We start from the raw sequence: 22,867 nt of genomic DNA, 5'->3' as shown, positions 1-22,867 counted from the left end.
TAAAGTGGTTCTAGTAATATTTACACACACACACACACACACACACACACCCCAACAATATCCAACAAGTCGACAGGTCACATATATATTACAGCTGCCCATAATAAATCTTACATAAGCACATAACATATCTGGATTTTACCAGCTGTTTAGCGGAAAGCCTTGTTAGTTACTGGGTGCGCTGCATGTCATGTTACCATTGAGCAAGGATGAAAAAAAAAAAGTTCTGAAGGAAACTTTGAGAACCATGTGTCTGAAAGCTGGACAGTGAAAGGGGAGTTACTAGAAAGTCTTACACCACAACAAAAGACAGTGTGTGTTTAGAAGCAGAGATTTAAATATACTGGTAAACTATAAAAGGCCAATAGGCTTCTCCACCAGCAGGAGACTACTGTAAGAGGTATCCATCAGTGGATCTCATTGGGGGCAGCAGAGCCATCCTGCAAAGCCACCGCTTACCAGTTCAAGGGCTCAGGTGCTGTTCTACCTTGTAAGCAGCTAGTACACCTTGGACTGTGCCCACATGTCCATTGTACCTGCTCTAAAGAACCCTTTGGTGGTGGCACAATGAGACATATCTCCAGTAGGAAAGCCCATGAGAACTTGACATTGTGTGCTCTTGACAGATGCCATTTCTCAATCTCAGGATCTAAGAGTAAATGTTGTTGTGTACATCAAATGTCTGTAGATGTGTCATGAAGGCTGCCAACATTAACCCGGCCACATGGGAATCCCTTGCAGAAGACCGCAGTGCCTGGAGACAGACAGTCAGGTTGTACATCTACAGCAGTGACCAGAAGAGGAATAACCACTAGGAGGAGCACAGAGAGAATAAACACCATGGAGCCTCTACAGCAGCACAATTGTAGGAAAACATGTGTCTCTGGTATCAGTTTCCACAGCCACAGCAGGCTCTGCAACTTTCCAACAGTTTGACCTCACCATTGAAAGTGCACTCTTCCATGTGGATGCCAATCACATCAAATTATTGAGAAGAAAGAAACCATAGCTGAGTAGAAATAGATTTGTAGCAAGCAAGGCAATAAACAGGGCTAAGCTGCACATTCACTGCATTAATTCAGATTGCCTGGTCTATCGTGATTTAGAATGAATGAGCTGTTGTGCCTGCTCATGCTGCTGAATCTCCTCCTTTAACGTTAGTAGCATAAACAAATCAGGAAAAGACGGCATCAGTTTGCATGTTCTGATTTATATGTTACATGTGGATGCAAATTTAGAATTACTATATTTTAAATAGAAATTCAACACAGCTCATCATAGAACAGAAGTCTGTGACCAGGACACTTGTGTGACTCTTAGGCTGTTGTCCTGAGGCTAATTGTTGCTGCAGTATTTCAAGGTCTCTGTTCTCCCTTCTTAAAGTTATCTTTAAACCAGACTTGGTGTAGAGAGCCATTCATATAGGACTGTCCTTTCAAATGAAGCCCTGTCATCACTGCATTAGCTCTACAAGTATCGGTGGGGCTTAGTGTTTGCACAGGACACTCCTCTATCCTTTGGAGGCAGGTGCTGACTGTCACAGGGCCATTAACCATAGAGCAAATTGTTGGCAGTTACTTATCTTGATGCAGAGCAGGAAAATAAAAGTAAATAATTTCCGTAACACAGGTCCACCTGAAGCGGGAGGAAGGTACAGGAACTGACGAACAAATATCACAGTTTGCTACAAGGTAAGAAAAATATTTCCAGAATTACATTTAATTTTTTAGTTATTGGAATGTGTTTGTTTAATGATGAATTGGTGGTCAGGTGAAAGGAGAGAAGCTTTTCCTTTGCTTCCATTCAGGATATATATAGGATTAGTTTATCTTCGTGTAGAAACTTTCAAGTCACATTTGCAAATATACTTATGATAATAAATTTCAGGGGCTTCCATGCAAAATGTAAGTTTACAAATATAAATGTGTGTGTTTTTGAAAGAAGAATGAAAGTGACTTTCTCCTTTCTGCAGAGATCCTTCCTAGCCACACAAGCCTGAATACTCGTCATTGCTTCTTTCATTTGTAATGGACATAAAATGGCTGCTTCTTTGCCACTCCCATTTGCCACTCGCTAGTGATATTTATCCCTTGGCACACAGAGTTAGCTCTGCCATGGGACGTCTCAGACTTTTTTCCACCAAGTTCCTGGTCTTCTGAGTCTGGGATGTCATTGACCATCTCTCAACTTGAAGAGTTTGTCTTGCTTTTCAAGCTCTTCAGTTAAATATGGATCTCCCATATAGTCATTCATTTCACTGCATATGCATAACTAGCCAATTCTAGACCCTTTCTACAAAACCTGTTTTTCACTTCAGAGGATGCAGTTTCCCATTATGGGAATATTTCTTATACCTCAATATGCTGTGTTGCGAAAAGCTCTGTATCAACATTTACATGAGGAAAGTGGATTAGTGAGTGGTGTGGGACAGAAACAGCAGTAACTGTGTGACATACATAGATGGTGCTGCACAACACTATTTACCTGTGACTTTTATAATTTAGTATTGTGGTTTAACAATATTGGAACAGGGCATCCGATTTCCTGAAATGCTGACAAGATGTGGGGAAAAACATCATCCATCCACTTACAATAGAGACAGAGTAAATGGCTTTTGAATTCATCTTTTTTACTACAGTATATATGCAATACATTTCTTTTGTGGAGAAGGAGCAGAAGAATAGACAAACGGGGACGCTGGATTGAATGTATACTATATAAGTAGCAATCTTCTTTTCAAGCTGTTTCCAACTCTAGGGGAAAGTGAAGGAAGTCTTACCAGTATTGTTGCCACTTTATTTGTGTACCATTTCCCCACATACTTTGTGCTCAAAGCAGTACAGATCAAATGCATAACCAAAAAATCACTATCCATATTAATCCATAAAAGCAAGTGAGCCCAGGCCAGAGAGTCCATATCAGATTTCTGACAAAACTACCCAATTGACTTGACAGAATCATTGAGGCAGCCCCTCCCCCAGTGTCCCTAGGGCTACTGTCTTCCTTGAGGAAAATCAGAAACTGGGATGCCCAGGCTAGGGAGCATGGCAAATCAGCTCCTGATAAGTGGCCTGAGAAAACTACTGGGACCTTCTCTGGGGCTATTAAAGTCCCATCTGCCCTGAGAGATGGAAAGGAAGCCGAGGCCAGGAGCAAATACCATCAGTTGTCAGTCAACCTGAGAGGTCTCTGTCACTACATTTGTGTTCTACTATTTTAAAATTGTAAACGACCTCAAGTGCATTGACTGAAAAGTGGTGTGAAATAAATGCAATAAATATATAAATATAATAAGTTCAAAACAAGATAATCAGAATAACAAAAATGCATAATAGAAAAATAAACTTCAAAAATAGCTTGGCTACCAGGAAGAACAAAACAAAACATTGTTTTGAATATGACCCTCTAACCCACTTGCAAAAGAAGATACAGATTTGCATAATATACCGTATTTTTTGCACCATAACACTCACTTTTTTCCTCCTAGAAAGTAAGGGGAAATGTCTGTGCGTGTTATGGAGCGAATGCCTGTGGGTGGCGGGGGGGATCTGCTGCAGTCGTGAGCAGAGGAGCCATGGTTCCCTTTCCTTCCCTCCTCCATGGTTACAAAGCATGGATCCACATGGATCCTCAGGATTTTTGCATTGGGCTACTCCAAACTCACTGTCAGATCACATGTCTGTGGCCACAGCATGAACCACAAAAATCATATACCCACTATTTTGTTTAGAATATATTTTTTCTTGTTTTCCTCCTCTAAAAACTACGTGCGTGTTATGGTCTGGTGCGTGTTATAGAGCGGAAAATACGGGTATACCATTCTTGGTACATATAGCATAAATAAAGTTTTAACAAAGCCAAAGTACATTACATGAAGATTAATGTACAAAGATGCCTATATTTATTTAAATAAAGTAGACAGAACTGTTGACAGTAATTAATAAATGGTGACCAGTGGATCTTGCAATTTTATATTTGATTTCTTTCTTCCAACAATTGTACAGGTATAGTCCTATTCTTCAGATCTTTGACCCATGTTTTCCTCATCAATGACTGTTTGCATCTTGATCTTTCTGCAAATCTCCCATGTGCTAACTGTAGGTAAGCAAGCTACTTTTGTAAGGTTTACTGCAGTGAGCAGTTCAGCTCTGAGGTAATGCTTGTGTGTAAAGCATTGGTCTTCAACTGGTGGCTCAGAACCCAGTGATAGGTACTCCCACCATGCAAATCTGTGATAAAAGACTAAGAAATGAATCTCCAAATGCATGTTTGGGTTAAAAGTAGGTTCTGGGTTGAAAAATGCTGAAGATAACTGGTGCAAATTACAGCTGAGCAAAACATGCTTCTTAGAATCATAGAATCCAAGAGTTGGAAGGGACTCCAAAGGTCATCTAGTTCAACCTCTTGCAATGTAGGAAGCTCTCCTAAAACATCAGTGACACATGGACATCCAACCTCTGCTTAGAAACCTCCAATAAAGGAGAGTCCACCACTTTCCGAGGGAATCTGTTCCACTGTTGAACAACTCTTACCGTCCTGAAGTTCATCAGTATTCTGCAGAATAGAGTGGGGCTATTGCTTCTCTTCCTCAGAACATTACACAGTGGAAGCTTGGGTTGCGAACGTAATCCATGTGGGAGGCAAGTTTGCAACCTGCAACCTGCAGCGTTCGCAACCCGCAACGCTGCATTTGCGCACGCACGGGTCGCGATTTGGCACTTCTACGTATGCACTAGTGCCGAAGCCCGGAAGTAATCCTTTCCGGTATTTCCGGGTTGCAGTGTGCAACCCGAAAACACACAACCTGAAGCGTCTGTAACCCGAGATATATTTCATATATTTTTTTTTTAAAAAAGATGTTTATTAAAATTTTTCAACATGTTACAAAAATTAGAAAGAATAAAGAAAAATGAGAAGAAAAAGAAAATACAAAATAAAAACAATTAAAAACAAATCAGTCTTTCCATAGCTTATCTTTCATTTGCTTGTTTCCCTGACCTCCTCACACCTCCCTTTCTTGTATTCCAGTTCAATTGGTTAATTCAGCAAATCCTTTCCCTCTTTAATTTTATCTTAATCTTTTATCTTAATATATTAAAACTTTAGATTATCACCCATTAACAATCCATTTTTACATGTTCCTTAACATTGCTGCTAAAAAAAATCCCACTTAACTTCAATCCAGCATCATTCTAACATTCTTTAATTTTACAATGTTTCTGTAAGTAGTCTTTAAATTTCTTCCAATCTTCTTCCACTGACCCTTCTCCCTGGTCTCGGATTCTGCCAGTCATTTCCGCCAATTCCATATAGTCCATCATCTTCATCTGCCATTCTTCCAGAGTGGGTAATTCTTGTGTCTTCCAATACTTCGCGATTAGTATTCTTGCTGCTGTCGTAGCATACATAAAGAAAGTTCTATCCTTCTTTAACACCAATTGGCCAACCATGCCCAGGAGAAAGGCCTCTGGTTTCTTCAGAAAGGTATATATAAATACCTTTTTCATTTCGTTATCAATCATCTCCCAGAAAGCCTTAATCCTTGGGCACGTCCACCAAAGGTGAAAGAATGTGCCTTCAGTTTCTTTACATTTCCAGCATTTATTATCGGGCAAATGATAGATTTTTGCTAGCTTGACTGGTGTCATGTACCACCTGTATATCATTTTCATAATATTCTCTCTTAAGGCATTACATGCTGTAAATTTCATACCTGTGGTCCATAACTGTTCCCAGTCAGCCATCATTATATTATGTCCAACATTTTGTGCCCATTTAATCATAGCAGATTTTACTGTTGCGTCCTGAGTATTCCATTTCAGCAGCAAGTTATACATTTTTGACAAAATCTTAGTTTTGGGTTCTAACAATTCTGTTTCCAATTTTAATTTTTACACCTGGAAGCCAATTTTCTTATCCAATTTATATGCCTCCATTATCTGATAATAATGAAGCCAACTTTGTTTTTTAGTTTTTCAAAACTCTGCAATTTCAGTTTATCTCCTTCTTGCTCCAAAATTTCCCAATATTTCGGCCATTTGGCCTCCATATTGAGCTTTTTCAGAGCCTTCACTTCCAGTGGTGACAGCCACCTTGGGGTTTTATTTTCATGTAACCCGAGATATATTTCAGTTGATGCAACCTAGAATAGCAATAGCTTTTTTTTTTGCTACTGCATGACAATGTTGACTCATGTTCAGATTGTGGTCCACTAAAACCCCTAGATCCTTTTCAAATGTACTATTGGCAAGCTGGTTTTCCCTGCCTGAGTGCAGAGTTTTACACTTCTTACATGGGTGCCATATTTTCCCACCCCCCAAAAAGAATTCCATGGAGGAATCACTGCCAGTAGTGGTCAGTTGAAGGTGAACTTTTGATTATTATTTTTATTCCCCAAAGGTCGATTTGTGATCATTCCACCCGAGAACCCTATAGTTGGTTTCCTTGGAAAAGAAGTTATCCTGCCATGTCAATTAACAACTTCAAGCATTCCAGAAAGCACCAGCATCCAGGTCCAGTGGATCTTAGAGAAATCCTCAGAAAAAATTGACGTGAAATCCTATTATGGTCGAAACAGGCCAGAAACACAGGATAACAGATACAGAGGTCGAGCTGAGCTTTCCTGTACTGATCTTAATAAAGGAAACATGTCTCTGATTCTGAAGAAAACCCATCTGTCTGACGAAGGAAATTACAGCTGTATAGTCTTCCTTGGAGACTGGTATGAGGAGGTGGTGGTTGAGCTGGTTTTGGCAGGTGAGTTTATTCTTATTAATCTTATTATTAGGGTTGCCAAACTTCTGGGGCTGACCTGGAGTATCTAGGTTTGCCTGTCCCACTCCAGGGTGCAGAAAGAGGAATCTCCAGGTAGGCAAGAGCACCTTTGGGGGAATACAATGTTTTTAGAAGACTCTGCATCAATCTTATAGGCTTCAAGCCTGCAGAAGCCAATTGCTTTTTTTTTTTTTTTGCTTTTTTTTGCATATGTGGTGTGTGTGTGTGTGTGTGTGTGCGCCACTTAACCTCCTTCTCCAGGGCTCTGTGATGGGAGAGAAAGCACAGGAAGAAAATGAAGTGGGTTGGGTTCTAGAGGAGGATGGGGTTAAGAGTATGCATGGACACTTGGCACAAGATGCATGGCTGCAGAAGAGAGAGGAGCACTTGAAGAATAGCAGCAGCAGCCAAGCCTTGCTGCCTCCACCACCTACACCTAACTCCTGGATGTTCTTCTTGAGCACGTCTGAGGACACAGGGACATCGCCAGGTGCTGTGGGCCATATTAAGCATACGTTTTCTGAAATACAAGTTGTCAAACCTAAAACTGTAGAACCCAGGTCAGTAACTCATTCATTCAGACTTCTCCATCTCTTCGCAGCCATGAGAACTACTCACAGGACCAATCGTCCTGTAGCTCAACAATACAATACAATACAATACAATACAATACAATACAATACAATACAATACAAAAAAAGGAATTTTGAATGGTAGCTTGGCACAAAATGTGTACTGTAAGAACTGACTGTAATAAAGTATCATTCCTGGTGTTTGGTCAGAGTGCAGAAACTCTAGATAGGTTCTATTATATTTGGAATGATGGAAAATTAATATGTGGTGTTCTTCTTTTGCAGCAAAAGGAGCAGAGCCCACCATTGCCTTGGTGGATTATAAAGGCTGGGGGATTAGCCTCACCTGCAGTTCCAACGGTTGGTACCCAAAGCCCAAGGCTTTCTGGCTGGTCAGTGAAGGGAAAGTCCGAAGTAAACAGTCAGACACTACAATCACAGAGACCAAGGCAGGGAACTTCAGTGTTTCCAGTTCCGTTACAACAGAATCAGGAGTTAACCATGAAGTCTCTTGCAAAATCATCAATGAACTGCTGGGAATGGAGAGTGAATCGAGAATCCTGATTTCTGGTGAGTAGGGGTGAAGCAAAAGTGCCAAGAGGTTAAATGCTTTCACTGTGTTTTCAGTACAAGTACTATACAGGAAGAGAGAGGTTTGGGAAATTAATTCAGTTTTAATGCTTCTGAAGTACACAGGGCTCTTTGTTTGAATGGATTATCCAGATTATCCAGAACTGTAGTTCTGCTCAGCAGCATTTCATCAGTTATGTATAATCTGGGGTAATGGCTAAAGTGTCTTCTGGTTCCCATATCCACTATTCAGCAGAGAGGCAGGCAGGTCACAGCTGAAGCACCCCTATTGCCACAACTTCAGCTCAATCTCTCCCAAAATGGGAAGTTGAGGAGAATTTGGGGCAATGAAGGTGAGTGGCAAAATCACACTCTGGTTAATTAGTTTTGCAACTTGAAACCGGTTGGGTTAGTTTTGCTGTAACTGATATTTTAATGTGTGTTTCAGATGCCCTTTACCCTGCCACTTCCCCTTGGCTAGCACCCTTCCTAATCATTCTGTTGATTTACATCTGCCTTCTTGTTGGTGCTGGGTACAAAGTCAGAGGTAAGTATTAATCTCATTTTCATAATGTAGATGTGAACTGTTACAGAAACTTTCTGTTTTTTTGTACCCATGTTTATAAAAATGAGTGGTGTGTTCTTGGATATAGAAAAAAAATACATACCAGTTAAATCAATACGTATTTACTATAGCCAGTAATTGCTCCTTAAACTGCCTTAAATTGAGCATAGTTTAAAAGCGGCTTCAGGCAATCAGAGTCACTTCCCCAACAGATAGTTGGGAAATTTAATGTGGTTTTCATTTTAATGTGAATCTACCTGCTTTGGGCTTAGCAAACCAAGATGAAAATTTATTGAATTTTGTGATTCATTTTTTTTCAACTAGAAATAAATTAGGGGAAAGTGTACACAAAAAATGCATATATTAGTAAAAATAATGCATCATATTAAAGGAAATAGCCTTAAAAAATGTGTGTATTAGGAGAAATAAGGACTGTCAGATAAATAAACTGTCTGGTTTCTATAATTTTCTATACTTTGTTTCAGAGAGTTATCAGAAGTTATCTCAATGTGGTGAGTAATTGACAATGGCATATTTTATACATATCATTTATTTAAGGGACACAGAGTTAACTAGAATGTTATCAGGAGAGGTATAATGGATCATAATCAAATTCCCTGGCACGTCTGTTTTTCTTTCCTTGGGTGAAAGCAAATTCCACCTCTACAGAGGATCAAGCCTTATTCAACTATGGCTAACCACGGAATATTCTGTTATTTAGCTTTTCTGGGATTTCATTTGCGTTTTTAAATATTTATTTGTTAATTTTAAATTGTATTCATATGTTCTGTGAATTAGTTATATTCACACTTTTGCTATCTGAACTTCTGATGAAGGGCAATCAAGATACATTTTGAGTATCGAAGTTGTCTCTAATAATAATAATAATAATAATAATAATAATAATAATAATAATAATTTATTATTTGTACCCCGCCCATTTGGCTGGGTTTCCCCAGCCACTCTGGGCGGCTTCCACAGAGACCAAAAATACACTAAAATGTCATACATTACAAAATTCCCTGAACAGGGCTGCCTTAAGATGTCTTCTGAATGTCAGGTAGTTGTTTATCGCTTTGACATCTGATGGGAGGGCGTTCCACAGGGCGGGCGCCACTACCGAGAAGGCCCTCTGCCTGGTTCCCTGTAGCTTTGCTTCTCGCAATGAGGGAACCGCCAGAAGGCCCTCGGCGCTGGACCTTAGCATTCAGGCAGAACGATTGGGGTTGAGACGCTCCTTCAGGTATACTGGGCTGAGGCCATTTAGGGCTTTAAAGGTCAACACCAACACTTTGAATTGTGCTTGGAAACGTACTGGGAGCCAATGTAGGTCTTTCAAGACCAGTGTTATGTGCTCTTGGCGGGCGCCCCCAGTCACTAGTCTAGCTGCCGCATTCTGGATTAGTTGTAGTTTCCAGGTCACCTTCAAAGGTAGCCCCACATAGAGCACATTGCAGTAGTCCAAGCGGGAGATAACTAGAGCATGCACCACTCTGGCGAGACAGTCCGCAGGCAGGTAGGGTCTCAGCCTGCATACCAGGTGGAGTTGGCAGACAGCTGCCCTGGATACAGAATTGACCTGCACCTCCATGGACAGCTGTGAGTCCAAAATGACTCCCAGGCTGCGCACCTGGTCCTTCAGGGGCACAGTTACCCCATTCAGGACCAGTGAGTTCTCCACACCAGCCCGCCCCCTGTCCCCCCAAAACAGTACTTCTGTCTTGTCAGGATTCAACCTCAATCCATTAGCCGCCATCCATCCTCCAACCGCCTCCAGGCACTCACACAGGACCTTCACCACCTTCACTGGTTCTGATTTGAAAGAGAGGTAGAGCTGGGTATCATCTGCATATTGATGGACACCCAGTCCAAACCCCCTGATGATCTCTCCCAGCAGCTTCATATAGATGTTAAAAAGCATGGGGGAGAGGAAGGAACCCTGAGGCACCCCACAAGTGAGGGCCCAGGGGTCTGAACACGCATCCCCCACTACCACTTTCTGAACACGGTCCAGGAGAAAGGAGCGAAACCACTGAATAACAGTGCCTCCAGCTGCCAGCCCCTCTAGACGGTCCAGAAGGATGTTATGGTCTAAGTGACGGACAATTAAAATCATACCCTCCAACATTTCTCTGATGAAAATAGGGATGTTCCAATTCTTGATGATTTTACTATGTATACCCCAGACATCTGACTGGGTTGCCCTAGCCACTCTGGGCAGCTTTCAACATATATAAAAACACAATAAAACATTTTTTTTAAAAAAAACCCACCTTCCCTATACAGGATTGCCTTCAGACAGCTTGGGAGTCAGATAATTCCATACCCTCTAACATTTCTCCAATGAAAATAGAGACATCCTAAGGAAAAACAGGACATTCTGGGATCAAATCAGAAACCAGGACAGCTTCTCTAAATCAAGGACATCCCTAGAAAATGTGGAAACTTGGAGGAACTGGTAGATGAAGTCATGCTCAGACATAGTATACCTGCTGAGATCAATAGGCTCAACTGAAATAAGATAATTTACTATAGTGAATCTACTTTGATTATGATTTGTTAGATATAACCAAGAAGTGGGGGAAACCACAATGGCTAGTTGTTTTGGAGAGAAGCATTAAATGTATGCTTTCTGTTTCTGGAGATGACACCTACCTTAAATATTGCCACTGGAATCCCTGGTGACCTTAGTGGCTAGGAGTGCTTTGTATCACCTTGGGCAGGTGCTACAACTAAAATCATTCCTGAACTGTGATGGCTTGACTGCAAGAGTTCAATCACTGGAAATGCCAAGACTGTAGTAATTCAGTCTATACAGGGCTTCTCTTGTGGTTGATCTGGAAACCACAGTTATTGCAGAATGCTGCAGTACAGTCTGCACTGGCTGGAACTTTGTTACAGAGCCAAGTTTAAGGTACAGTATTACTATTAGCATGTAAAGCCATTAACAATTTGGAACCACTTTACATGCCAATTTGAATGTTTCAGTCTGCACAACTTGCACTTTTGCAGGCGCCACAAACGTCTTTATTTCAGCAAGTCTCCCCAGATATATATATTTAGTTATCTATGCTCTGTTTCATTGATATTTATCTTCTGTATACTTTGTAATCAATCTTGCGGGTTTTAACTGAGGTTAACTGTGTTTTACCAATAGTTTCAGTGTGTACATCACTTTAAAAGCTTTATGATTGTGGTCTATGAATCTTTCTAAATAGATACAGAGTGGCATATAATGTTCAGTAAATAAATGAATAATGTTGCAATGCATCTTTTTTTCTGCAGAAAAACAGATGAATGAAGCACAAGCTGGTAAATGCCTCTAAAAGAGATTCACCTATTCTATAGTACTGTTCCATAATTGTTTATATTTTTAGCATATGCCTCCCCCTATCAGTATTGTTTTCAGGCTGACTAACAGTAACACTTTTTTTAAAAGCCTAGTAAAGAGGAGCAGGAGAAAAATAGCAAAATTTTAACCACAATAAGTGAGTGAGCCCCAGAATTTTTTTATTAAATAAATAAATGCTCTTATTACCTGGAAAAGCTTAATGTGCTGGAATAGCTATATGACTGGATGGTCATACAGTAGCCCTGGTGACTTGAAACTATTGAAAGTAGAGGTTGGGTTGAGCAAGGAAGGAATAATCCTGTCACATCCTCAAGATACCTTGCCAAGCTAATGCAGTGGCGGAGGAACCCCCTCCGGCACCCGGGGCAGTGCAGCCCATATGGACTGCGCATGTGCAGTGACTGTACGGGATGCTGCACATGCACAGTCCATACAGGCTGCCGCATGAGCAGCATCCTGTATGTACGGTGCGCAAGAGTGGCAGCCCATACGGACTGCGTGCACCCTCCTCTGTTCTACAGCTGGGGGGAGGCAGGGGCCATCTTGTCACCCCTCTCAGAGTGGCTCCCAGGGCGCACCGCCCCCTCCGCTCCGCTAATGCTTTATATACCATAACTTGCATTATTAATAGTAGTTGTGTTGGCAATAGTAGCTAACAGGCAGAGTAGTAGAAGGGACTCTCACCACAAAAGATACCCCTTTAGCTATATTGGTGCAAGTAAAGCCTTGGTTAATCATACTTACATGTATGTATAGAGTGTGTATGACTAACATTTCGCTATCACTCTTTTCAGACCGAAATAATGTAATCGAAGCAATAGGTAAGATGAAATTGTTTCCCTTTTTTCAAGCTCCCTTTTTTATATTGGCGGGATTTCTTCTATCCTTGCAAGATTTCAAAAGCCCAACTGAGATAGCAAGCGTGTTGGTTTTTGAATGTCTGATGTAGATTTTTTCAATTTCATTGTTCTGTTTGGGACAATGACAATAAAGATTATTGTATCATATCATATCATATTTCTGCAGTATAGGTTCATCGATTCATATCCTGTCTAGGCATTTCGTACTCCTATGAAGTTTTACTCCTGGAACCATGTTCAAATTGACAACTGCAAGAGGCATTTCAAATTCCATAATGCTGACAACTTGGAGTTGGGCTGTTAAGGGTCTTCCAGATATATCAAAAAAAGAGTAAAAGATAAACTAGATCTATTAGCCTGTTGTCTATGTCCATGGAGTTTTCTTGGCAGGGATACTGGAGTGGCTTGCCGGTTCCTGCTCCAGGTGGCTCACGTTTGGTCAAAACTCTCCACTATGACCTGTTCATCTTGGGTGCCCTGCTCGGCATAGTTCATAGCTTCTCTGAGTTCTTCAAGCCCCTTCGCCACGGCAAGGCAGTGATCCATGAAGCGAAAGGAAAGTCCAATGCTGTAAAGAAAAATATTGCATAGGAACCTGGAATGTAAGAACCATGAACCTGGGTAAGCTGGATGTAGTCAAAAATGAGATGGCAAGAATAAATATTGACATCCTGGGCATCAGCGAACTAAAATGGACGGGAATGGGCGAATTCAGTTCGGACGACCATCATATCTAATACTGTGGGCAAGAAACCCGCAAAAGAAATGGAGTGGCCCTCATAGTCAACAAAAGAGTGGCGAAAGCTGTACTGGGATGCAATCTCAAAAATGATAGAATGATCTCGATATGAGTCCAAGGCAGACCTTTTAACATAACAGTAATCCAATTTATGCACCAACTACTGGTGCTGAAGAAACTGAAATTGACCAGTTCTATGAAGACTTACAACACCTTATAGAAGTGACACCAAAGAAGGATGTTCTTCTTATTATAGGGGATTGGAATGCTAAAGTAGGGAATCAAGAGATAAAAGGAACAACTGGCAAATTTGGCCTTGGAATTCAAAACGAAGCAGGGCAAAGGCTAATAGAGTTCTGTCAAGAGAACAAGCTGGTCATCACAAACACTCTTTTCCAACAACACAAGAGACGACTCTACACATGGACATCACCAGATGGGCAGCATCGAAATCAGATTGATTATATTCTCTGCAGTCAAAGATGGAGAAGCTCTATACAGTCAGCAAAAACAAGACCTGGAGCTGACTGTGGCTCAGATCATCAGCTTCTTATAGCAAAATTCAAGCTTAAACTGAAGAAAGAAGGAAATACCACTGGGCCAGTAAGATACAATCTAAATCAAATCCCTTATGAATACACAGTGGAAGTGAGGAACAGGTTTAAAGATTTAGATTTGCTGGACAGAGTGCCTGAAGAACTATGGATGGAGGCTCGCAACATTATACAGGAGGCAGCAACGAAAACCATCCCAATGAAAAGGAAATGCAAGAAAGCAAAGTGGCTGTCCAATGAGGCCTTACAAATAGCGGGGGAGAGAAGGCAAGCAAAATGCGAGGGAGATAGAGAAAGATACAGGAAATTGAATGCAGAATTCCAAAAAAAGCAAGGAGAGACAAGAAGGCCTTCTTAAACGAGCAATGCAAAGAAATAGAGGAAAACAACAGAATGGGAAGAACCAGAGATCTGTTCAAGAAAATTGGAGATATGAAAGGAACATTTTGTTCAAAGATTACCATACTAAAGGACAAAAGTGGTAAGGACCTAACAGAAGCAGAAGACATCAAGAAGAGGTGGCAAGAATACACAGAGGAATTACACCAGAAAGATATGGATGTCTCGTACACCCCAGGTAGTGTGGTTGCTGACCTTGAGCCAGACATTCTGGAGAGTGAAGTCAAATGGGCCTTAGAAAGCACTGCTAATAACAAGGCCAGTGGAAGTGATGGTATTCCAACTGAACTATTTAAAATTTTAAAAGATGATGCTGTTAAGGTGCTGCACTCAATATGCCAGCAAGTTTGGAAAACTCAGCAGTGGCCAGAGGATTGGAGAAGGTCAGTCTACATCCCAATCCCAAAGAAGGGCAGTGCTAAAGAATGCTCCAACTACTGCACAATTGCACTCATTTCACACGCTAGCAAGGTTATGCTTAAAATTCTACAAGGAAGGCTCAAGCAGTATGTGGACCGAGAACTCCCAGAAGTGCAAGCTGGATTTAGACGAGGCAGAGGAACCAGAGACCAAATTGCAAACATGTGCTGGATTATGGAGAAAGCTAGAGAGTTCCAGAAAGACATCTACTTCTGCTTCATTGACTATGCAAAAGCCTTTGACTGTGTCGACCACAGCAAACTATGGCAAGTTCTTAAAGAAATGGGAGTGCCTGATCACCTCATCTGTCTCCTGAGAAATCTCTATGTGGGACAAGAAGCTACAGTTAGAACTGGATATGGAACAACTGATTGGTTCAGAATTGGGAAAGGAGTACGACAAGGCTGTATATTGTCTCCCTGCTTATTTAACTTATATGCAGAATTCATCATGCGAAAGGCTGGGCTGGATGAATCCCTAGCCGGAATTAAGATTGCTGGAAGAAATATCAACAACCTCAGATATGCAGATGACACAACCTTGATGGCAGAAAGTGAGGAGGAATTAAGGAACCTTTTATTGAGGGTGAAAGAGGAGAGCGCAAAATATGGTCTGAAGCTCAACATCAAAAAAACGAAGATCATGGCCACTGGTCCCATCACCTCCTGGCAAATAGAAGGGGAAGAAATGGAGGCAGTGAGAGATTTTACTTTCTTGGGCTCCATGATCACTGCAGATGGTGACAGCAGCCACGAAATTAAGAGACGCCTGCTTCTTGGGAGGAAAGCAATGACAAACCTAGACAGCATTTAAAAAAGTAGAGACATCACCTTGCCAACAAAGGTCCGTATAGTAAAAGCTATGGTTTTCCCAGTAGTGATGTATGGAAGTGAGAGCTGGACCATAAAGAAGGCTGATTGCTGAAGAATTGACGCTTTTGAATTATGGTGCTGGAGGAGACTCTTGAGAGTCCCATGGACTGCAAGAAGATCAAACACATCCATTCTTAAGGAAATCAGCCCTGAATGCTCACTGGGAGGACAGATTGTGAAGCTGAGACTCCAATACTTTGGCCACCTCATGAGAAGAGAAGACTCCCTGGAAAAGACCCTGATGCTGGGAAAGATGGAGGGCACAAGGAGAAGGGGACGACAGAGGATGAGATGGTTAGATAGTGTTCTCGAAGCTACAAACATGAGTCTGACCAAACTGCGGGAAGCAGTGGAAGACAGGAGTGCCTGGCGTGCTCTGGTCCATGGGGTCACGAAGAGTCGGACACGACTGAACGACTAAACAACAACAACAGATCTATTAGCTAGAGAAGAGAAAGCCAAGGAGAGGGAGATATGTGATCATGTTTATATGTTGGGGGGCATAAAAAGAGGGCGAATTATATATGTATTGCTCTGGTTTTAACATGTGCCTTATAATGCACCAGGAATTCAAGCGGTAAAACATCGTGGGCAAGCCCTGCCACTGCCTATGTATGGTCACAACTGAAGCATTGACTGGCTCAAGTAATTTTCATGGCAGATCTGCCAAAAGCCATCTTCTGCCTCCTGCTTTTTTCAGATCCACTGCTAGAGAGAAGCTAAGTCAGGAAGAGCCATTTCCACCCCAGCAGGATTGCAGCGCAATCCCCGCCCCCTCACACTGCCTCTCTTCCCTGCCAATGGCTACAGCTCTGCTGAGCTTGGCTGATGAGCTGGTCTTCACTTTCCTCTCTCTCCCATGTGAGTCTCTGGGCAGACCCACAACATGCCTTTTGGAGCACAGTCAATGGAGCACAGCCAGCGCTTCCAGGGTGAAGAACATCTGCCAAATGACAAGCAAAGAGGCCCAATATTTTGTTTTGTTTTTGATTTTTGTCCTCTGTGCTTGGTATAAAGCTTTTACTTTGCTTATTTTACCTTTTGGTCTTTAATCTTTATTTTCAGCAGAATTGGATGAAATTGTCAGGCATGGTTGTTGTTTTTCCCATTCAGGAGGGATGAATCCTTCCAAAAGTAAAAAGAATATTGCTGTAGTGTTTCTGCAAGAGTAGGCTTTCTGTTTGAGGTAGCTAACAAGAAGCCACATAAATTGCCTTGTTGTTTTACAGTCATATATGAAAATGGTATATATGAGAGAAGTACTTCTGGGAAAGAAATCTTACAAATTATGGACAAATAAGTACAGTGGTACCTCGGGTTAGGAACTTAATTCATTCTGGAGGTCTGTTCTTAACCTGAAGCTGTTCTTAACCAGAAGACCACTTTAGCTAATGGAGCCTCCTGCTGCCGCTGTGCTGCTGCTGCACGATTTCTGTTCTCATCCTGAAGCAAAGTTCTTAACTTGAGGTAATATTTCTGGGTTAGCGGAATCTGTAACCTGAAGCGTATGTAACCTGAAGCATATGTAACCTGAGGTACCACTGTATAGGGTTCTTTTTGTGCTGGGCACAAGCTAAATTAAAAGGAATTTGCTTCCCTGTGTGGTTTTGAGAGCAGATTTTATTATGAAAATAGAACACATCATACAGGTATCCATAGGAAGGTAATCTGCACAATTGTAAAAGGAGGACAGAGGCTATAAAATTACAATGAATGGAGGATGGGCTGCTTCAGGCTAGTGTTCTGCTCAAATTAAACCAAGTATCCCAGGAACTGAAGGAAAAGCTGGGTATATGTGTGCTAAGATTTACTCTTTTTCATTTATTGTTATAGAAACTGAGAAACACACAGGACAAGCAAGTGAGTATCCTTTGAATGAATAACTAGCCACAAAGTGCCTGTAGTCTTTAATAAACTGCAAGCTTCTTTCCTGCACTAATGTGAGCCATTCTTACCAGCTCCTTGATACACAACCAAAGGCCAGCAGCAGACTTGGGTTGGCGCTGAGAGAGCCCTTGGGGTTTTCTTTCTCTTCCAGTTCTCCAGATAGGCATTTGGGAGGAAGGGTTGGATATACATTTCAAAATGAGTCTACGAGCTGAAAATAGTGACAATGTACCTACTTTTATAACCCAAGAAAATCTTTAATAAAAATTAAAAATTAATAAAAATTATTTTCAAAATAGAAAATAAAAATAATAAATTTAAATAATAAAAAATATTTTAAAAATAGAAAATGAAATAAACAAATCCATGTAGCTAGTAGAATAAAGAGCATGGGGAACAGGATCACCTACTGACTGCTAAATAAATAACTTTACTGGAATGTTGTGCTGATGAATCATTCATTGTTCTTGGGGCAGTGAAATAACTCATTATCATAAAAGTTTATATGTGATAATAACAGTTTTCATGATATACATAGGAGGGACATGGCTGCAGTGGGGAAGGAGGAGATGAACAGCTTGCTAGTGGTGAGCATGAGGGGTGGATGCCTGGCAGTGGCAAGGAACAAGGGGTCATGGGGGGTTACGGGGAGCAGCACTGTGGGCTTTGCATCTAGCATGCACTGAAAACAACGTATGACCTATATGGATTTTCAGTTGTGTAGCTCAACCTCACATCTTAGTCATTCGCTTCTTCTTGTTTATTTTCTTAATTCTTCATTGTTCTAATTCAAGTCATTCTTTTATAGGTGTTTGTGAATTGGAATGCCGTGTTGGTGAGACAAAATTAGATGTATGGATTTGGAGGCAGGGATTAGGGATTGAATTAATAAGGAAGGAGTAGGATGGTGGCATGCATTTTGGTAGGAGAAAGTACTGTATTTTGCAATTTGGATCAGAATTTATTTCATGTATAGTTAGTACTATATAGAATTACAAATATATAATAGTATTATGAGTTTATCCTGCAATATATTTTGCTTAGGTTGGATCCAGATTAAGTTAGTTGCACTTAGTCCACCTTTAAATCAATGGGACAAATAGGTCACCATGACTAATTTCTTATTTTAATTTCAATAGGACCTAAGTGTGATCAAGGTCACATCTGCACTGTACATTTAAAACAATATTATACCACTTTATCAGTAGTGGCTTTCCCCAAAGCATCTTGGAACTGTTACTTGTTAAGGGTGCTTGGAGTTGTGAGGAAACACGCACAACCACTATTCCTTTAAAGCCCTAAACTGCCTTGGTCCTGTATACCTGAAGGAGCGTCTCCACCCCCACCGTTCAGCTCGGACACTGAGATCCAGCGCCGAGGGCCTTCTGGCGGTTCCCTCAATGCGAAAAGTGAGGTTACAGGGAACCAAACAGAGGGCCTTCTCAGTAGTGGGGCCCGCCCTATGGAATGCCCTCCCATCAGATGTCAAGGAAATAAGCAGCTATCCTATTTTTAAAAGACATCGGAAGGCAGCCCTGTTTAGGGAAGTTTTACATGTTTAATTCTTTATTGTTTTTAACACTTGATTGGGAGCCGCCCAGAGTGGCTGCGGAAATTCAGCCAGATGGGCGGGGTATAAATAAATTATTATTATTATTATTATTATTATTATTATTATTATTATTATCATCATCATCATCCCCCTCACAGAGCTGCACTTTCCAGAGGATTGATGGTTAAACCACCATGGGAATTATAGCTCTATAAGGCATCTCCTAACAGCTCTCAGCATCCTTAACAAACTGCAGTTCCCAGGATGTTTTAGGGGTAGTCATGGAATAATAATGCTATAAATATAAGTTGAGGATGTGGACTAAGTTTGTCATGATGCACAACCCCATATATTTTGACAATGAAATCACTAATTGGAATATTCTTTCACTTCAGGTCAAATCTCCAATGAGCTGGGTAAGGCAGATAGCTTTTGATGAGGCAATGATTGTTCTGTACTGAAGTATTGTTTTCTAATATGTTAATTGGGTCTAAATCACTTTATTCAATTCTGAAAAATTCTGGGTTGTTCACTTGTTTCATAGATGTTTCTCTGTTCTCTATGATTGATAAATTTTCTCTTCTGCTTGTAGAGCTTAGAAGAGCTCAGCAATACGCAGGTAAGGAAACTGTCCTAATTATGCTTAATGCATGGATGTGCATACATGACTCAAATGTCATCACTCAGTGACTTTTTACTTGTGGTCCTTTTTCATATGAAAACATCACAGTAACAATGGATTAATTCAATTTGTGCTTTCATAGTTTTAATTAAGTCTGAGGCAATCAGAATTCAACATCAGGGCGGCTAAAACTGTCCTATCTTTGCTCTAGTTGCATGAAAATGCAGAGCTGACATGCCCACAGACCAGAGAGGAATGGAGCTAACAGATTTCTTTAGGACTGTACTTTGCATGTGGCTGTCTGTATAGAGAAGTCAGCACGTGAGGTCTTTCTCATGTGTATTATTATTAATTAATCTCAAAAGAGCCCAGGGCAGAAAACGGATACACAATGTAAAATTAAAAGCAAAACAAAAACATTCTGAAACAGGAGAAGGGGTGATGACGACACCTCTACAGCCATGTCTTCTTATTGTTCTGAGTTCCTACACAAGTGTGTTGGCATTTCTATATAGACAAACCAGTTGCGTTTCTATATCCAAGTTGTGAAGTAACTATAATTGGTCAACTATGAGATAAAATGTGTTTTCTACAGCAGATTGAAACATCTACTGCTCTGTAACTAAAAATTGTTTCCTTTCTCCCTGTGATTGCTTCCCTTATAGTTTCTGTCACTTTGGATTCATATTATAAACATCCAGAAATCAGCAGAAGTGAGGATAAAAAAAGAGCCAGCCTTCAAACTCTCCCCCCAGAGAAAAAAGAAACTGCTATGGGAACTCGGATTTTTGTGGGGAAAGAAGGTTATGCTGCTGGGAAACACTACTGGGAGGTGGAGGTAGGAGAGAGGTTGGACTGGGAGCTTGGGGTGCTGACTCAGGCTGAAAGGGACAAATTCAGAGAGAGAAATGTTGTTAAGCCCTTTCAGGAAGGCTGCTGGGCTCTGAGAAGCAGCCAAGGAAAATTCTTTTCCAGTCCATGTGAGAAAGAGATTGAAAAGAAGCAAAATGTGTCTTATTCAGTGATTGGTTTGTTACTGGATCAAGAAAAATGGGAAATCTCATTTTATAGCACCGGAAGTGCCAAATTCCTTATAGATTCTATTCCCATTAAATCCACTGGCAAATTGTACCCATTTTTAGCTTATGACAGTGCTTCAGAAAACAGTGGTCCCAAGGCATTAAAGAAAAGCATTTCAAACTTTGTAAAAAAACACTTATAGAAAAGAAGAGTTCTCAGGGAAGAGCTGTTGGCATGAAATGCCCAGGCTTCACAAGGAGGGTAGAATAATGAAAACAGTACTAGCACGATTGAACTGATGGATATTTTTCTTTGCGTTTGCCATTTCTTTTTCTTTTATTTGTTTTTAAAAACCACTGCTATGGGTGTACATTTACGGCACCAACTCAACCACCATACCGTATATTTTCATTCATTTTTGTGTATGAGCCTTTGTCATATTTGTAAATAAAAAATTTAAAAAATACTAAAAACAGTGTTTGTTGGGAGTTGAATGCTAATAGTGGGGTCCTCACCCCTCCACAAGTGAAAGCCTTTACATATTAGTGTTCATGTGCAAAGCAGGCAGCAGAGTAGAGACTGAAATGGGGCAAACTGTGTTTAAGGAAGAGTTGAGATACGGTAAATAAGAAAGAAGGTGAAAGGGAACAGAGAGTGAATGTGAAAATGGGGAAACAAAGGGGGTTGCAGAAAAGGAGGGAATGGGAGACATGGAAATTGAGTTAAAGATTAAAGCAGGGGTATGCAACGGTCTGAATAAGAGGAGGGGATGATGGTTTCATAACTGAGCAAAAGGTAAAAAGAGTGTTATGAGATATATGACTGAACAAACATGCTTGTACACCACACACAGCAACTCAATGCACAGGTCCAAGATGATTAGTACCTTTTGTGTGGAATCAATATGTGAATAGCATTATCAGCTAAACAAAAACAAAAGCAAAACTTGTCACAGTAGGAAGTAGGGAAATACTGGTTTATTACATGGAAATGAAAAGAGGCAATGCAGATTGATGCTGCTTCATACAGCAAGTACAGACACCTTAATCCTAAAGAGCAAAGAGAGTCCCTAACTAGACACTGGGTGTAGTTGTGTGCTGCAGACTCCCACGAAAAAGGAAAGAAAAGGGAGGGGTATTCCTGATCCCGAAGCAAGCAGAACACAATGTGAGGGATTTGAGATCTGTGCCTTTTGAAAAAGTAAAGTTCTCCCCTTCAAGGCAACAGTGTCTGTCACTCATTGCTTGGTTTGTGGTCAAGCAAAGCGTGTGATTCATAAATTCACTTTGGAAACAATTTCATTGTCTGTCTGAAGTCTGGTTCCTGCATATAGGAAAGTGACAATTAAACTTTCTGGTAAATACAAGGATTTGTATGCTGATCTTTACTGTAACTGTTAGGGGTCAGGATATTCGCTATACCTTCCAGGTCATGTCTTAGATAGGAGCTTGTACCAGGGTCACACATACTTCATGAGAAATATATTTTATATTAAACCAATGCTAGCTGTACTAATCCATTGGTTTTCATCAATTGGTTGGAATACTTTCGTTCTTTTAATCTAGAAGGGAGAAAGTGTTTTGGATATTGAAAAGTTAAATTGATTTTGGTAGAGAGGAGAACTGCATGCAACTGGAAGCAAGTGTTCCACACACATTTTAAAACATTGGTGCGCTTAGCTTGTTGACAGGTAAAGGTAAAGGTACCCCTGCCCATACGGGCCAGTCTTGACAGACTCTAGGGTTGTGCGCCCATCTCACTTAAAGAGGCCGGGGGCCAGCGCTGTCCGAAGACACTTCCGGGTCACGTGGCCAGCGTGACGAAGCTTCTCTGGTGAGCCAGAGCCGCACACGGAAACGCCGTTTACCTTCCCGCTAGTAAGCGGTCCCTATTTATCTATTTGCACCCAGGGGTGCTTTCGAACTGCTAGGTTGGCAGGCGCTGGGACCGAACAGCGGGAGCGCACCCCACCGCGGGGATTCGAACCGCCAACCTTTCGATCGGCAAGCCCTAGGCACTGAGGCTTTAACCCACAGCGCCACCCGTGTCCAGCTTGTTGACAAGGGATACGCAAATTCAAAAAACTATGTCTTGTGATAAGCTTTATAT

General features: G+C 41.1%; 1 protein-coding gene across 1 annotated transcript; it reads left to right on the top strand.

The window, feature by feature from the left end:
* Positions 1-1,401: 1,401 nt before the first annotated feature.
* On the top strand, positions 1,402-21,231 carry LOC310663337 (butyrophilin subfamily 1 member A1-like). The gene is made up of 11 exons (XM_083411132.1): positions 1,402-1,691; positions 4,005-4,101; positions 6,400-6,756; positions 7,632-7,916; positions 8,365-8,463; positions 8,967-8,993; positions 11,767-11,793; positions 12,628-12,654; positions 17,511-17,537; positions 19,661-19,735; positions 20,404-21,231. The coding sequence occupies exons 2-11, from the start codon at positions 4,035-4,037 to the stop codon at positions 20,958-20,960; spliced, it is 1,548 nt and encodes a 515-aa protein (XP_083267258.1). The 5' UTR covers positions 1,402-1,691; positions 4,005-4,034; the 3' UTR covers positions 20,961-21,231.
* Positions 21,232-22,867: the final 1,636 nt, after the last annotated feature.

The sequence above is a fragment of the Podarcis tiliguerta genome, assembly GCF_965153285.1.
Source record: "Podarcis tiliguerta genome assembly, chromosome: 13".
Lineage (NCBI taxonomy): Eukaryota > Metazoa > Chordata > Lepidosauria > Squamata > Lacertidae > Podarcis > Podarcis tiliguerta.
Note: the sequence above shows the minus strand (reverse complement) of the source record. Positions and strands in the feature narration are given on the sequence as shown.

What these genes read in the sequence shown, in the direction of transcription:
- LOC310663337 (XM_083411132.1), top strand. Translation starts at nt 4,035, where the DNA reads ATGTTTTCCTCATCAATGACTGTTTGCATCTTGATCTTTCTGCAAATC. An exon ending in CTCCCATGTGCTAACTGTAG is followed by an intron (nt 4,102 to 6,399) that starts GTAAGCAAGCTA and finishes TATTCCCCAAAG; the next exon opens with GTCGATTTGTGATCATTCCA. An exon ending in TAATGTAATCGAAGCAATAG is followed by an intron (nt 12,655 to 17,510) that starts GTAAGATGAAAT and finishes TTATTGTTATAG; the next exon opens with AAACTGAGAAACACACAGGA.